At 49.8% G+C, this 15,488-nt stretch overlaps 1 protein-coding gene across 4 annotated transcripts; it reads right to left on the bottom strand.

The window, feature by feature from the left end:
- Window positions 1-1,709: 1,709 nt before the first annotated feature.
- Window positions 1,710-12,689, bottom strand: SLC25A51 (solute carrier family 25 member 51). Of its 4 annotated transcripts, XM_075560186.1 has the most exons (4): window positions 12,543-12,689; window positions 9,256-9,380; window positions 6,492-6,577; window positions 1,710-5,756 (listed from the first exon to the last, which is right to left on the bottom strand). In XM_075560186.1, the coding sequence occupies exon 4, from the start codon at window positions 5,716-5,718 to the stop codon at window positions 4,825-4,827; it is 894 nt and encodes a 297-aa protein (XP_075416301.1). In that variant the 5' UTR covers window positions 5,719-5,756; window positions 6,492-6,577; window positions 9,256-9,380; window positions 12,543-12,689; the 3' UTR covers window positions 1,710-4,824. The 4 variants fall into 4 exon arrangements, with proteins under 4 accessions (XP_075416301.1, XP_075416299.1, XP_075416300.1 ...); XM_075560184.1 differs by lacking the exon at window positions 6,492-6,577 and having other exon boundaries at window positions 12,543-12,688; XM_075560185.1 differs by lacking the exons at window positions 6,492-6,577; window positions 12,543-12,689 and adding an exon at window positions 12,083-12,222.
- Window positions 12,690-15,488: the final 2,799 nt, after the last annotated feature.

Here is a 15,488-nt window from a genome sequence, read left to right on the forward strand (position 1 = left end):
GGAGGCCTGGGGGGCCCAGCACCTCTCCAGCCAGGTCACACCTTGTGAAATGCTCTCTACCTACAGATACCAGCAAAGACAGGTTAAAACAACACTTCACCCATTTAAAAGACTGAACACCTCTTTCATCAATTCTAAATGAAAAGCTCAGGATGTTGTTTTCTCACCATGTGGGATTACTAGTCTAAGCTTTTAGAAAGCATCGAATTGCAACTGCTCAGTCACCTAGGGCCCTTCAGGCAACCCCAGCCATCCCAACACAAGTGAGCACCTTCAGCTGTTGCCAGGCAAGCCCCACGCAGCTAACAGGCTTCCCCGACACCCACAGCACCACCCGACCTGGCGGCTGCACTGGATCAGAACACTTAAAGTAGCCCAGAAAAAGCAAACATGTAAACCATTTAGTTTGGGGCCAAGTATGACTTTACCCAACAGAAGTGACTGATTTCCCAGTTTATACTCAGTGGGGAAACGCTTATTGCGCTCCAAAAAAACATTTTAAAAGACAAGACAAATTATAGTTAAGCTATCTGGAAACTTTTTTTAATGTCATAGACACTTGTAATACTTGATAGAAAATGAAGTTTGACATAATTTACAATAATATCAACATTCCTGAACTGAGTATCAGAAGCATGAAGCTGCAATATTTGGTCTTGAGTGAATCACCTGCCCTGGATTCTCTGTTTCCAGTTCCTATCTGTACCAGTGTACATGCTCTGGTTTAGCCGGATTTGTAAGGTAGAATTGGGATCGCGATAATGGGGGAGAGGAAGCATTTAAGAACTAGAGGAAAGTTGTGTTTCATGAGTGCTACACTGCATGCTGATTGGCTCATCTCCTCCCCACGACCTTTCTTTAAGGGATGTCCAGTTGCCTACAGATGGGCTTTGGGTCCCCACTCTGCACTCCCTCTCATTCATTGTTATTTTTTGTTCTTTGATGCCTGCTCCCTGAGACCTCATGAACACACAGGCTGGTGTGCTTCCTCTGTGTGGCTGCTTGCTTATCTTCAAGTCTTTAAGACCCTGGACACTATCTTTTGGTAGCTGAGCACCATCAGCTTTCTTCACATTTACCTATGTACCCGCTTTGTCTTCAGAGATCATGTCGGGAAGGTGAGCATCATGGAATGCCAGCTTAATAGAATTGAGGGAGTACTTGAGTGGAGGCCCAATGTCCATCTGCTACCTTAATACTAAACCTATAAATATATGCACATAGATCTATTCCCCCATCCTCATATATATTTATATATGTACATGCCTGTATTTAGATCTCTATAAATGCCCTTTGCCTCCTAGCTCTTTCCTCTATTTCCTTTAACTTTCCTCATGTCCTACTAACATGCTCAGCCTTCATTTGGGTTTCAGTAATTCCTGAGTTACACTGCCCTTGATCAAGCTCTACCAGGCCTCCTACACCCTCCTCGCCACTGATTTTGGATCACTTGTTATTCCCTTGTCCCTGGGTTTGTTAACCCCACTTCCTTGGAAAGGTACCGCGTGTAGAACTGCTATGGACTAGGACACGCTGGGCAAGGGAGCGATTCTTCTACTTTTTGTCACAAGGGCTTCATGTGACGCCACTGAGTTAAGGTAGTGTGGGAAGTATCTGCCATTGAAGAGACTACTTGACTTCTCCACCCACAAAAGGAAAAGAGTGCTAGGGAACTTCCCCAACCCACAAGTGAAGGCCAAAGAGGATAGTTTCATTTTTTTAAAAAATAAAACAAACCAAAACAACTTTATTCCAGACAGAATAACCAAAAAAGCATATTAACTCTGAAACATTAACAGATTCCATTTAAACTCACATAAGTCACAAAATTCAAAGTAGAAAACAAAAATAGCTTTGGGTGCGGAACCACTTTTAATGATGCCAACAGGTGGAGGCCCTCGCACACCCAGAAAGCCACTTTGGCAAGCACGTGTCTGTGATGCCCCAGGACAGACGCAAGTCCCAAACTCGTCCACGTGGGAGGATGTCTGGTCAAGTCTCTGCAATACATTGGTTTGCACCCGAGACCAATGTTTCACTAAGGAACAAACCAAGCCTGGCTGTTTACCCCCTCCCCCACTCAAGTGTAACCCCCTCCAGCCTTCATTACTTGCCCACGCAGGACCTCATCGACAGGAAGGCAGTGCCAGCTCACCACGACTGACGCATGTCAATGAGCCTTCTGGTTCGTTTCATACTTCTGCCCACACACCCAACCCCGCTGCTACTGCCCTGGCGTGTTCGCATAGCGAGATACCTGAGATTGGACATTGCTCAGGTTTCCAGAGGGCAAGATACAGACTGTTCATTTTATTGCACGGTCCGCAATATAGAGCATGGGATTATCTAACTAACCATAGACTACACAGGATTACTGCGGCCCAAATATCACCCCCCCGTGCCCACTCGCATGTGCCACCATGGAAAGGTCGTTTACTCTGGGGCAGTCCGGGGGCTGCATAGCCCCTCTCTGGTGTGGTAAATACAGGCTCTAAACATGGTTCTAGTAGCATCTCGAGACTGATGGGCAGGAGGCAACACCCAGAGTGTCCCCAGAGTGCGAGCCAGCGGTGCTTATCAGGTAAAGTTAGTCAATCATTATTTGTCTTCTCAACAATTCATCCTGAAGGTAACAATGGTGGTTAGAGTCAGTTCCTCATTAATAACACATTATAACTTACTTCAAAATTCAGAAAATACAGTCACCACAAATTCTGTTCAAGCATTTGTCAAATTTAAGTCGACAGGACAACACACATCATCATTGGCAATGTATTTGCAGTTTGGTCTTCAAAAGCTATAAAAAGAGACGAAATCAAAAAATATCTTAAGTTAAAACCAGTAGAAATATTTATTAGTAATTGTGTCCAATGCCACATTTGACACCGGAAGACTAAAGCACTCCTCGATGTCTCACTTCACTTGTATTTCACGGAAGTGCTTTAGAACGTAGATCTTGTCACCTGCATGGAGTGTAGGAGGAAAGGCAAGGCTGAGGGCATCCGTCCCAGGCCCGCTAGCTTGCTCGCCCAGGCTAGACCACCCGGCGCCCTAGGAGGACACACACTGCTACTCAGTGTGAACATCTCAGAAACTATGCCAAAGGATGCTATTAGCGTTTATTTGGTGTCAAACACATTTGCAGAAATCCTTAAGTTTGCACCTGGGTTTCTAAGTAATCAGCCAAGGCTGCGGTAAAAGCCATTTAGCTTGTTGACTGACAGGCCAATGCTTGGTTCTGTGAAGGATTTCACTTTATTCAGCCATACTGCGTTTCGAGGTAAATCACTGTTTTGGACCATCTGCCCAGAAACTTACACGCAAACTACCGGTTGAGGCCCTGATTTTATTTTGTTGGAGGTGTGCATATTAACATGCAGTTACCCAGAAAGATGAAAACTCTGAAATCAGAAATCCGTCTACTCTATATACCATGTCAAGATACCAGAGAACAGTCTTTATATATTTAACAGAGATGGGTTGGTTTAAAAAAAAAAAAAGATGAGCCTTTTCTGTAGGCTGCTCATGTGTTTGCTAGTCAGTCAGTCCATGAGTCACTGTGCTGTATTATTTTACCTGAAAAAAAAAAAAAAAAACCAAAACCCTAAAAAAAATATGAAAAAACCTGAATCTGATTCCTTTGACAAACAGGTTTGTGTTGCATCAGGTAAAGAACCACTGAACTACCTGGTTATTATAAATCCTCAAAGTTTAAAATAACTCTTCATGTGGCTGGTTATCAATTTTAGGATCCCAAACATTTTAATAACACAAGTGTAGAACTGAGTTTGCAAATTATCAAAATCCTAATAGCAATTTCTACTTCTAAGTGGAAGCAAACACTGGTGGGTGCCACTCTGAGTGGTTTGGGGGTCCTTCTTGTAACCTGTGGAGACCAGGACACCAAATCCGGCTGACTTCTGGGGGAAATTGCTACAGGAGTGAGTTTCTGCTCTTTAAAGGAAAATTGAGAGAATAGAAAACTTGAAGAACAAATTAATTACAAAATGTAAAGCCTAAATTGTCAATGAAAACAAAACCCCCAAAACAAACCCATAGGCGGCAGGTCAGTAGTCTGATCTGCATGCAGTTAATATGGAACAGGATGAAACCACCAGACCCCAAGGTCTCCCCCACAGCTTGGCAATGAAATCCGTGAAATCAGCCTAAGGGTATTTGGAAAGGTTTAAGGTCACACCAGAATTGTAAAAGACCTCCAGACCTAGAAAGCAAACCGGGGAACGAAAATCCGGCCTGACCAGGGCCTCGATACAAAGTTTCCATAATGACAATCTCAAGGGGTGCTTAGCTCCAGAGCCAATACAAGCAATCCGCCACCAAACGCCTAAGCGTTTTCTCCTTCCTCCTGCCCCAGTCGGACCACAGCCGGCTCAACCTCCTGGGACTGCTCTTTGTCCTTCCTGGGGAGGGAAGGGGCAGCAACAAGATAAGCCAGCAGGCTCCAAAGCCATCTCTGGCTGTCACAGGCGCTGACACTGTCATACAGAGGCTGTCTGTCTTGGAAAAGAAAAAACAAACAAACCAATTTGGCTATTACATTCCCTGTCAAAGGTTATCAGACAGACAGCCATTAATTGGGCCATTGTCTAAAGCTCTCAGGTAAAATGACAGGGAATAAAGAACCTTTGAATTTCCCACCGAAACCTTTTATTCTGCCATTATTGGTGCTTAAGGAAAACCACTTTTCCCACAATTCATGGGTCCTGAACTTCTGACAAGTTATTTGGCCAATCGGGAACCAGGCCCCACTGTATTCTCCTTGGCGCTCGTCAGCTGACAAACGCCACTGTACTCCGCTTTCTTTCATATGACCTTTAACAAGAACTCGTAAGTCGCGTTGATTATGCCCCAGGAGATGAGGGACCGATGGTAATTCAGGTGGGCACCCCGGAAAAGGTTGGTCAATTTCCTGTCCCGTTCTAGCCAGATTGTTTTGAAAACCCTGGGAAAAGACTGGAATTCCCCACCAATCTGGGACTGCATGCGGGTTTTTACGACATTAATTGGGAAAAACAAGAACCCCAGCATGGCGCCCAGCAGGCCTCCGCAGATGAAGTCGTTGACCAGATGAGCGCTGTGCGAAGTGGCCGTAGGCAGGTGCTCCTTAACGGGGCCCCGGAGGCCAAAAAACAGGGCGTTGCTGGATCCATTCCGGAGGAGAATGGGCGCCAGGCCGCGGTAGTACTCTCTGATGCCATGGCACTTCAGGGCCCTGAGAGCCTGGTAAGTGTTTGTGAATTTGTCATGATGCTTGTGGTCTTGCAGCAGTGTCTGAACTCTTTCCAACGGAGTGAAAATCGCTTCTGTTGTCCCTGCCAGGACGGCGGCCAGGCTGCGGGTGGCAAACTCGGGGGCGCTGACGTGCTTCCGGAGAAGGCAGGACAGATCCTCATACAGACCGAACATAAGGGCCAGGGTGGTCGTCTTCTGCAGCAGCGGCGGGAGGATGCCACGGTACAAGTTTCGGAATCCATCCCTCCTCAGCTGAAGAATCGCATCCCGGGTTTTGATTCCGTACAGCTGCTGCCGGAAAAGGACCTTCTGGAGGGGAAACGTGACGACGATGTTGTTGAAGGCTGCACAGCAGCCACACAGGTAGTGCTTCGCCTGGCCCACGTTGGCGATGTGAGGCGCCAGGTCTTGTTTCGAAGATGTTAGGATCGGGGGCCTCTTTTCATGAGCTTCTGAATCCATCATATTGCTTAAGGTCGTTCTTCATGAAGGATTTTCCTAACCTGCAAGGAGCAACATGGAGGGCACCTTTAGACAGAGCTGCGTGCGTGCCTCTCCTTTATTCGACGTCCCAAACACCCACACGTCTGTGTTCTTACAAGCACGGTCCAAGGGACCCCGGGCATGCCTGGTGCCCGTGTGAGGGGCTGGGAAGCCCTCTCTTCCCTGGTGCCCGTGTGAGGGGCCGGGAAGACCTCTCTTCCCAACTCCCTAGGGCGTGAGGCTGGCTTATCTGCATGCCGAGCGCAGATGCCAGTGGCATGCCAGCTAGGGGCACAGCCAGATCCTGAAGAGATTTATGAAACGCTAGGACACACTCTCCTTGCTTTTTAAAGTTATTTTTCATTAAAGAGTGTTCAGGGAACTCTCAGGTAAGTGCTAGGATTCTGACACTGACATGGAATACTTTTTTTTTCTGGGGCAAAACAAGCAGAATCAGCTCTAAAAAGTATGTTCCACGAAGATGTGTGTGTCCTTTGTCCAGCAGACAGCACACGAAGACACACAGAGACACTGCCCCCTCGAGAGTTGGCTGCCCGCCTCCTGGTCCTCCACAGGGAAGCCAGATCTTGTGGTTAGGAGCTAGCTCCAAGTCTGGCCTACAAGAGGTGTCAAAGGGTCAGAGAGGCCTTCTCCTCACAGGGCTGCAGCCTCGTCTAACCAAAGCACGTGCCCTGCTCTCCACTCCCGGCCCTGTTCTTGTCTTTACTTCTGCAGTGAGCACAATCGGCGCGCACCTGTGTGTCGGGCAAGTTTCTGGAGTGGGACGGCTTCTGTATTCAGTGAGCGCATGTGACTACCTCTTCCTCCACCACTGTGGGCTCTAGGCACACACAAAGGGGACATCTTGTTTTAACCATTTGAAAAATTTGAATAAAATGCAGCCTGTTTCATTTTTTGGCCACTGACATTAGATGGCATTCACAGACTGCTGCTCCCTTTGCTGTGGGCCCTTTTGTCCTTAAGGCCCTCTAAGCGTGTTTGTAAAGGTAGAAGTCGATCCTGGTCACATGACAAAGATTTTCCCCATTTGATCTGTATGATTTTGAGGCTCTTTAAGTTCTTAATATTGTATCTGAATCATTTTTAGGCTTCTAGTTATGCCTTTATAAATAACTAATCTACACTTTAATAGTTCTTTATGGTTTATCTATCATCTGTACTTCGAGCTCTGAAATTTCAACATAGAGTGGCAGAGATAAGATTGCCAACATCGTTGGCAACACCTCTGAAATTGGTGTGCACCCTAGCTTTACCATGATCCAACGCCCACAGGCCTTTCTGCTCCTGCTCCTGCTCTGTTGTGCCCGATTGCCTAGCATGTGTTCTCTTGTAGCGCCTGTTCAAGGAGCCTTCCTGGTGCAGGGTGAGCTGGGCTTCTAGCCAGAAAGTCAGCAGTCTGAAACTCCCAGCCACTCCATGGGGAGAAACAAAAGGCTCTAAGTTCCCATAAAGATTTACAGCCTCCCCCACCCTCATGGCAATTCTACTCAGTGGACTTGGTGGTCATGACTGGTCTGCCTGGACCTCCTGTACTCAATCCACTGCCACAGGGCATCTACTCGCACTCGGCGGGCCTGGAGGGCGGAGCAGAACTGCCCTGCGGGTTTCTGAGACTCTGAGTCTTTATGAGAATAGAAAACTACATCTTTCTCCCACAGAAGAGCTGGTGGTTTCGAACTGCTGACCTTGTTGTGGTTAGCAGCCCAGTTCATAGCCCCTACACCTTTACCAGGTATATTTCATGATTTGCCCAGACTTCTCTATCTGAACTCTCAGTACCCTGGTTCTTATACCTGTTCTGAGGATTTTTATCCTATTTCTCACAAAAATTCTACTGGGATTTTAGAGCAGAAGTGAGTAACACATTTTAAAAGAACTTCCATCTTCTCAAATGGGACTTGACTCACTCACTTCACCAGGCTCCTGCTTAGGTTTCCCCACCCCCACCCCAGCTGTTCCTACGTGCTGCTACCTGTTTATAAACCTTAGTACACTTCGGTTTTCCTTCTTATTTTAAAGCACCAGGTATTTTACCTTTCCAGATGCCAAACCCGGCATCATCTTGTCCCTACTTTTTTATCTGCGTAAAAAAGTGTATCAATTCTTAGATATTAAGATTTTCAGCAGCCAACTCATTCACTCCTCTGGCTACAGACACCTCAGTTTGGCAGGCCTGCTTCATTTTACACAACAAACACCACTACGTGCACACACATTTCCTTCCCCATGAGAGCAAGGACTCTTCTTTCTCCCTCAGGGGGCTGGTAGACAGTTTCTGGACAAAATTCCAGGATGGTGAGAGTGAACACCCTGTTTACTTTTCCAGAAATTTCTGGGAACTCTCACAGAAATACCTTTAGGGATAACATTGGATTTTGGTGTGAAGAGCAAGAAGTTCTCGTCATCTGAGCGCGTATCCCTCATGTCCCGGCAGTTACAGAGGGACACAAAGCCAGGTTGAAACAAGAACTGAAACACGGACCCAGGACAGATGGGTCCCCACTCAAAAACGCCCCACAAAGGTGGCGTCGAGAATGTCTTCACAGTGCTCCAAGCCCACTGCCAAGACCGGCATACTTTCTGTGAATCTGTACAGCTGCAATGTGATGGAAGCCTCCCCCTTCACTGTTCGCTACAGAGAACTCCCTCTGGGAGTGCTCAAGAACAACCTGTCACAAATCCTCTTCACAAAAGGCTCAGACGGGGAGGGGCTGCACCCAGGCATGTTTTACTAATCTTCAACTGTCTTCACCCCCAAACGAGGAACAGAGTTTGAACTCTGGTCAAGAATGTTTAAGAAGATACATAAAATGACCACATGGACCTTGCAAACAGAACAAGGGTGATGTGTAAGGGCACAGGCACTGGAACCTATGTATTCCCCGGGGCCCCACCCCCATCCTGGCTCGACCACCTCATCGACCTCACCATTCTCAGCACACCACTCAAAGTCGCTATGCCCTAGTTCCCTAGTCTATAAAACCAGGACGCCATCTACCTTGAAGGTGGGCTCCACTCATTAGCATAGGAGAGGGACCCAGGTGAGGGTCTGAAGCACAGGCCGAAGGGGCTTCAAGCAGTCTGTGGGAAAATTCCATTATCAATTCCATTTTCCACGAGTTCTCTGAAGCTCTCTAGTGGGTCCTCAAAAAAGGTAAGCAAGTCTTATTGTTCATTCTTGGTGTTTGTTTGACGTATTACGTTAGGGCATTTCTGGATCACAATCTAGCCTTGGAACGCGGGGATAAATCTTACCCGCTATAAGCTTTCAATGCAAGGTTACGTTCCCCTCGCTAAGGTTTTATTCTGAAGAGTCCCATTGCCGTTTGTAACCAATCTGTCTGGAGTTTTCGTATTACGGCTGTACAGGCCCCGTGTAGACATTCTGCAGGCTTGATGAAAAGAATCTTTGGGATGTTTGGCCCCCTCCCCTATCTTCTTTAAGCTAAAACAACTGAAATGGCATCAAAACGATCTTTTCAAGGTACAAGAATTCACCTGTAACATCATCTGGAGCTGGTGTTTGGGGGAGTGGTAGCTTTTTGGTAACTTTCCCAGTTTCTTCCATTGTTACTGATCTCTTAGGTTCTCTCTCCTGGAGTCAGTTTTGGTAACTGGGTGGCCTTAAAGAAATAAAATAAAAACTCGGTCATTTTATGTAGTCACATAAAACCAAACCCAAGAAATCAATTTAGACTCAGCAACCTTCTACCGTTTCTGAGACTGTACATCTCCATCGGAGCAGGCAGCTTCCTTTCTCCCATGAAGCACCTAGTGGGATTGAACCACTGACCTTGCCATTAGCCGTCCAACACTTAACCCGCAGTGCAAAAGCACTTACAAAATTATGTATTTGTGTTTCCTTTTTCTTCTTGAGCAGGCTAGCCTACTTACCTATCAGACAAAACTCCTTCCACACAAAAGACCAGCTCTTGAATTTACCAATTTTACCTCCCCTGCCCCAAGTTTAAATAAATTAAAGATATTCCATCACCTCCTTCCTTCTGCTTCACCTTTCTAGCTAATTCTTGAGTTGGCAGCTTGTTTACGTGGTTTCATAGCTGGGTGTTTAAGGTTATGCATTTTTTTTCTTTTCAGCAAAGCTTCTGACAATACATTTGAAGTATTCTGCCACTTCAGTTATTGTTGGTTGCAAGAAAAATTACAAAGAAATTACCTGAAAAATAGAATGAATGGTCCCGGACTTCTGTTCCCTCTCCTTCCATTTATGAATGAACTGAGGCTTCGTGGCTTAGTATCATCTACTTAAAAAATGTATTGAGTAGATGCTTAAAAAGAACTTTACCAGGGTATATAAGAAAAACAGAAAATTCATTTCTGCCACTCATTTATGGTCAATTCTGACCCAGAGCAGCCTGGGCAAGCTTCCTGGCACCTTTGTGGGAGCACCAGCATCTCTCTCCCTCTGAAAAACTGGATTGGAACCTCTCACCTTGAGATTTACAGCCTAACCTCCAGCCCACAGCACCAGAGGGCTCCTGAAGGTGCACAACAGCATATGGCAGCTTTAACTACATGGTCTGCCACACCCTTATTTTGGTCTCTGACTTTCAGACATAGCTTGGGGGCGGGGGGACAATAGCTAAGCGTCCAGTGGTTAAGGCCGCCGGTCTGTACCACCAGCAGCTCTGCAGATGACAGGCCAGGCCACTCTCGGCCAGTCCTCGGGGTCCTAGAGGGTCTCCATGGATCCACAGCACCTAACAACTTCCCCAGCTATTAGGCATGAATTTTGGAACATTTTTATTAGAATTATGCTTGCTCATCTATGATAAACCAATATGGAAAGGGAAAAAAATCCCAGTATAAACATTTAATACCCAGGTAATACTTTGCTCTGTAGTTACAAAACTAAGCAACATCGACTTTAGCAAAAACACCCATCCTGCCTCACAGGGCGTCCAGGACTGATCATCTTTCCCGGAACAGACTGCCTGCCACACTTTTCTCCTGCAGAAGGTGCTGCTGAGTTTGAACCGCTGACCTCTGGTGGGCGTTCTGACCACGATGCCACCAAGCTCCTTATTCCATATCTAAAGACACATGCATAGGCTTACATCATAAAGCAACCTCACAGCTCAGCAATGTTAAGAACATCCCATCTCTTTAGGACTGAAATGCACTATGTCGTTAAATGACTTACTAGTGATCTCGCTTAGCAGCTACATTTTGATTATGCACACCAAATGAGCTGGGCACCTGAACAGTGCCCAAAAGTTTCTGTCGTGTTTATTTTTTAGTAGAATGGCCCTTGTGTGACTTTCAAAACATTTAAGAAAAGTTACTAGACATTGATTCTCAAGTCTGAAGAAGGGCTGGGGGGCGGGGGTGCTTCCAGCATCTGCCAACAGCCCCCATCCAGCCCGCCTTCAGTTACAGCTCCTTGTCATTTCTGCCTACACATGGGACCAGAGTCCAGAGTTAGGGAGGTGTCCACAACATTCTTCTGTGGCAATGGAGCCGAGCCTTTGGCACACTGGATTGTGAATGTGGCTGCATTTCTTTGTGAAACTGATTTCTGCATTTAAGATCTCTGACAGCGATAATAATGCTCTGGTTTTATTGTAAAATTTATTTAAGTTTACCCTTGTTGGCTACCTAAACCTGGGATCGATCTCAACATTAGGAAGCTAGGTCAATCAAGGTGACTTTCACAGGCAATTGCAGTCTCAAAACTTTTGTGGCACCAACATTTTCCATCTTGCACGGCCTACAAGAGTGCCCGAGGTCGAGATGTACCCAAGGACAAAGGTCCTTCTGCAAAAACTGGGGAGAAGGTGCCTGCAGTTCTCCAAGGATGTCCACTCCCACAAGGCAGTGGGGCTGAGTCAGCTGTAATGCGACCCTGAGCAGCCTGGGTCCCGGGCCTGGTCCCAGGGATGTCACTCTCTTGCTACTAGAAAGAAACGTGAAGCAATTTCTCATGGTAAAGCCACTCTGGGCTTTCTGTTTACCAAAACGGGAGACCTGCCGAGACAATGTGGGTTTCGAGAGCTCGAACAGCTTGTTGCACTAAGCGTGACTGCCGTTTTGAACCGCGACAAGGTCCGCGCGGCACCTTTGGGTTTTTGTGAAAAAACGTGAGCAGACCAAATGGGCAATCCTCTAAAGGGCAAAAATCGGTTAGGCCGAAAGGCTAGGAAGCCGTTGAGTCATTTACACGTTCAATGCCAGAGGTCACAACACACCGAGTTTTACAACCTGCATCCCTCCTCCCCCAGTCGGGGCAATCGCGTCCAACAAGGCGATGCACCCGGGGGGGTCGCTGCGATGGCAGGCAGCGCCTGGCGGGGGCTGAACTTACCGTGCCGCCGGCGTCCATTTCCCCGTCTGTGAAAAGGGATGGCCATGACCGCAAAAGTCCCTTCGTCACAGAGCGGGGTCCCCCGAGGTAGAGGAGCAACCCCAGCTGCCACCCACTTCCCCATGGCGGCCCCTCCCCGCCCTGCGGGCTTGGCACGCTGGGTGTCTCCCCGCCCCGCCCAAGGGCCCAGCCCCGCACGCCGGAGCCGGGGGTCGGGACGGAGGGTCGCCGGACGGCGCCCCAGGCCCGGGTAGCCCGGGAGCCGAGCAAGGGACGCCAAGGCCCCCCACACGCGCCGCCAGGAGGGTATGCGGGCGCGGGGCGCGCTGGGGCGGCAGTGCGCGCGCGCAGGGAAGCGGGGCGGGCCGCCCGAGCGGCTGCGCCCGAGGCCCGACGGCCTCCTTCCAGCGTCCACTCTCCAGCCCGCGGCCGTCCGCCTCAGCCCCTCTGCCACACTCACCCATGGCCACGGGCGTCCCGGCCCCACGCCCGGTTGCCGCCCGCCCGCAGGTCGGCCGGCGAGCGAGCGAGTCAGCGAGCCAGCGCCCGCGCAGGCGCAGACCCGATCGACCCCGGCGGCGGCGGCGCAGCGCGACGCGCTCAGTGCCGTTCGGGAGGCGGCCGGGTCACGTGGCCGAGGCCCCGCCCACCCGCCTCTCGCTGAACCGGCGGAGTCAGGTGACGCGGCCGGCCCCTCCCTCCAGCCCGGCCCCTCCCTCCAGCCCGGCCCCTCCCTCCAGCCCGGCCCCTCCCTCCAGCCCGCTGCCGCCCTGTCCGGGCCGCTCTCGCCCGCGCCCTTGGCTTTCCCTCGGGGCTCCGCCAGCCGCGGTCCCGCAGCCTTGGTGCCTGACGGCGGCCTCGAGGTGCAAGGCGCCGCCGGTAAGTTCTCAGCGTTTCTGCCAGAGGAGATGCGGAAATGTTCACGCGGCAGGTGGAACTGAAGAGCGCCTAGTGTCCCCGCGCTGTTACTGAAGAAAGAGACCCTAAATCCAAAGGTCATTTGTAAAAGCACGTTTACTAAGAAACAGGACCGAGGCAGATCACCCAGATGAGAGAGGCCACCCTCTTTAAGAGGCCATAAGGAGTCCTCATTATGCAGCCGCTTAAATAGGACCTAGGTCGCAAAGGAAGCGTGCACGAAAGCACGACGGGCGGGAGTGAAACAGAAGTGGAGAGGGACCAGGATGGGAACATTATTCTGTTGCCGATAAATAAGTTCCCACGATTAGTAGCCCCCCCGCCCCCCACACACACACTCAGGCCTATTTGCCCCAAAGGGTAAACCGGGCTGGCCTGGGGATGGTAGCAATCCCCTTCAAACACACTGGCCTTGAGGACCAATTTTGTCACAACCGAAGCCCTCCGCAAACATCATTGTGCTTGCAGCTTACACTCACACACACAGCCAACCAGCTGACATGGCTACCTCATGTGAGTCGGGGTGAGACTGCCCTTTGACTTTGTTGTCGAGTGTCGTGGAGTCTGCTCTGACTCAGAGCCACTAGACGACTTCCCACAGAGGAAAACAGCCCGGAAAGGAGCCGTCCTCACAGTCGTTGTTTGGACCCCTGGTTATGGCCACCATGTCAGACCACCTTCTTGGGGTCTGTGCTTCCTCGATGATTTCACGAAGCATCACGTCCTGCAGGACTGGGCCCTGCTGATTACACTGAGACCGTCCCTTACAAGAGCATTCTGCCGTCTTTCTAACAAGGCACATTTCAACCATTTGTCCCACCTCACTCCCTTGGGTTGCTTCAACAGTGTTCAACCAGCTGCCCGGCAGCCCCACATGTCAGAGTGAAATTATGCTCCAGAAAGTGTGCGAGTGACTTTTCAGGTGTAGAGCACCAACCCTTCCTGCAGGCGCTGCCTCTTGGTGGACTTTAACCTCCAACCTTTCCGTTAGAAGCCAAGGCGTGTTAACTTTCCGTTTGGTTTCCTCCAGCCTCCTGTTTGTGTGAGACCCTGTGTCCACAGCTCACAGAAGACTCCCGGCGCAGTGCTCTGGGACTGACAGAGCCCCACGAAACCTTCTTCCTTGGAACCTCAGGCAACCTGAGGAGGCTTGGAAGAAGCCCAGGCCTGGGAGTGAGAAGTCCCGGGTGAAAGTCAGAACTCTGACACTTCCTGGCAGTGATGTTGGACTAGTCGCTGTTTTCAGGCCCCCACCCCTGTCTGAAAAACAACTCCTGCCTGGTTACAGCCTTAGGCAGTTCGAGCACCACTGGAGGTGGTTTGGAAACACACTCTATAGACGAGGGGGTGGAGGGAGAGGGAGGGTGGACCTGGCCAGGGGGGCTCTTCAGGAGGCCTGGACTTTGGTCACTGCTGTGGGTGCGATGTCAGTTTGGGAGGCCTGCCTCTCTGCATGCTTCAGACATGTGCTCTCCTGTCAAACTCTGTCCTAGCCAGCGTGCTGATGTGCTGCTTGGGATGTTGGGGACCACCCTCATTTCACCAACATTGTACCGAGGGCTGGGCCGTTTGCCGTGTCCGGGCATACAAAGAAGGATGTGAAATCAGAGGACTCGACATAGGGAAGAGCAAGGGGTGTTCCCCATGAGGGACCCTGAGAAGGCTCCCTAGTGCCAGAGGTGTTGGCCGAGGGCGCAGATGAAGAGACCTGGTGCATGGCAGAGCAGCAGAGATAAGACTGGAAAGGTCAGGTGGCAGGGCTGATTGGGCGCAACATGACTGTCAGAAGCAAGCCCCTGCCATCTAATGAGTGCACAAGGGGTAGACCAGACGGGCTCCTAGGACAAAGACAAGGCCAGGCTGGTTTGGCAAGACTAATTGGGCGGCAGTCCGGAGAAAGTGTTTACCTGAAAACCATGTTTGCCCTGTCCTGTGTGTATTCCCCTTCGGATATATCCTGTGGAAAGGAAATCTCACAGCGAGTTGGAAAGCAGGGGTAATTAATGTGGGGGAGCTCTTGTTGGAAGCGGGGGGAGGTTGGTGGAGCCTGGAAAGGAGGGTGAGTTTAACTTCAGCCCTCATTTGGGGCCAAACAGACACAAAGTGGGAGAGACCCCAGGATGGCAGGACACTTGTTTCTGGGACTGGGTCAGTCAGGCCCTTTGGTGCAGTGGGTCACAGGCAGAGGTCTGGACCCCTCAGGCTCTGGGCTCTGGTCAGAGACGTGCACTCCCCTCCAAGCCCTTCATTTGCCTCTTCAGACCCTCTGTGGCTTGTTTCAGACTCATCCCTGAGTCCACCTGTCTGTCTGTCACTCCTGTGCAACCTCCCAGTGACCCTCCTGAGCCAGCCCCTCAAGTGACTTTTCCTGCGGCGGCAGTTGTCAGATGAACATGTTCTAACCCACCTCATCACCCTCCACACCCCCACCCCACAGTCTCTCAATGTTCAGCAAATCCCTGTTTTCCTCACACCTTCCCTGACAACC

Source organism: Tenrec ecaudatus, chromosome 10 (assembly GCF_050624435.1).
Source record: "Tenrec ecaudatus isolate mTenEca1 chromosome 10, mTenEca1.hap1, whole genome shotgun sequence".
Taxonomy (NCBI): domain Eukaryota; kingdom Metazoa; phylum Chordata; class Mammalia; order Afrosoricida; family Tenrecidae; genus Tenrec; species Tenrec ecaudatus.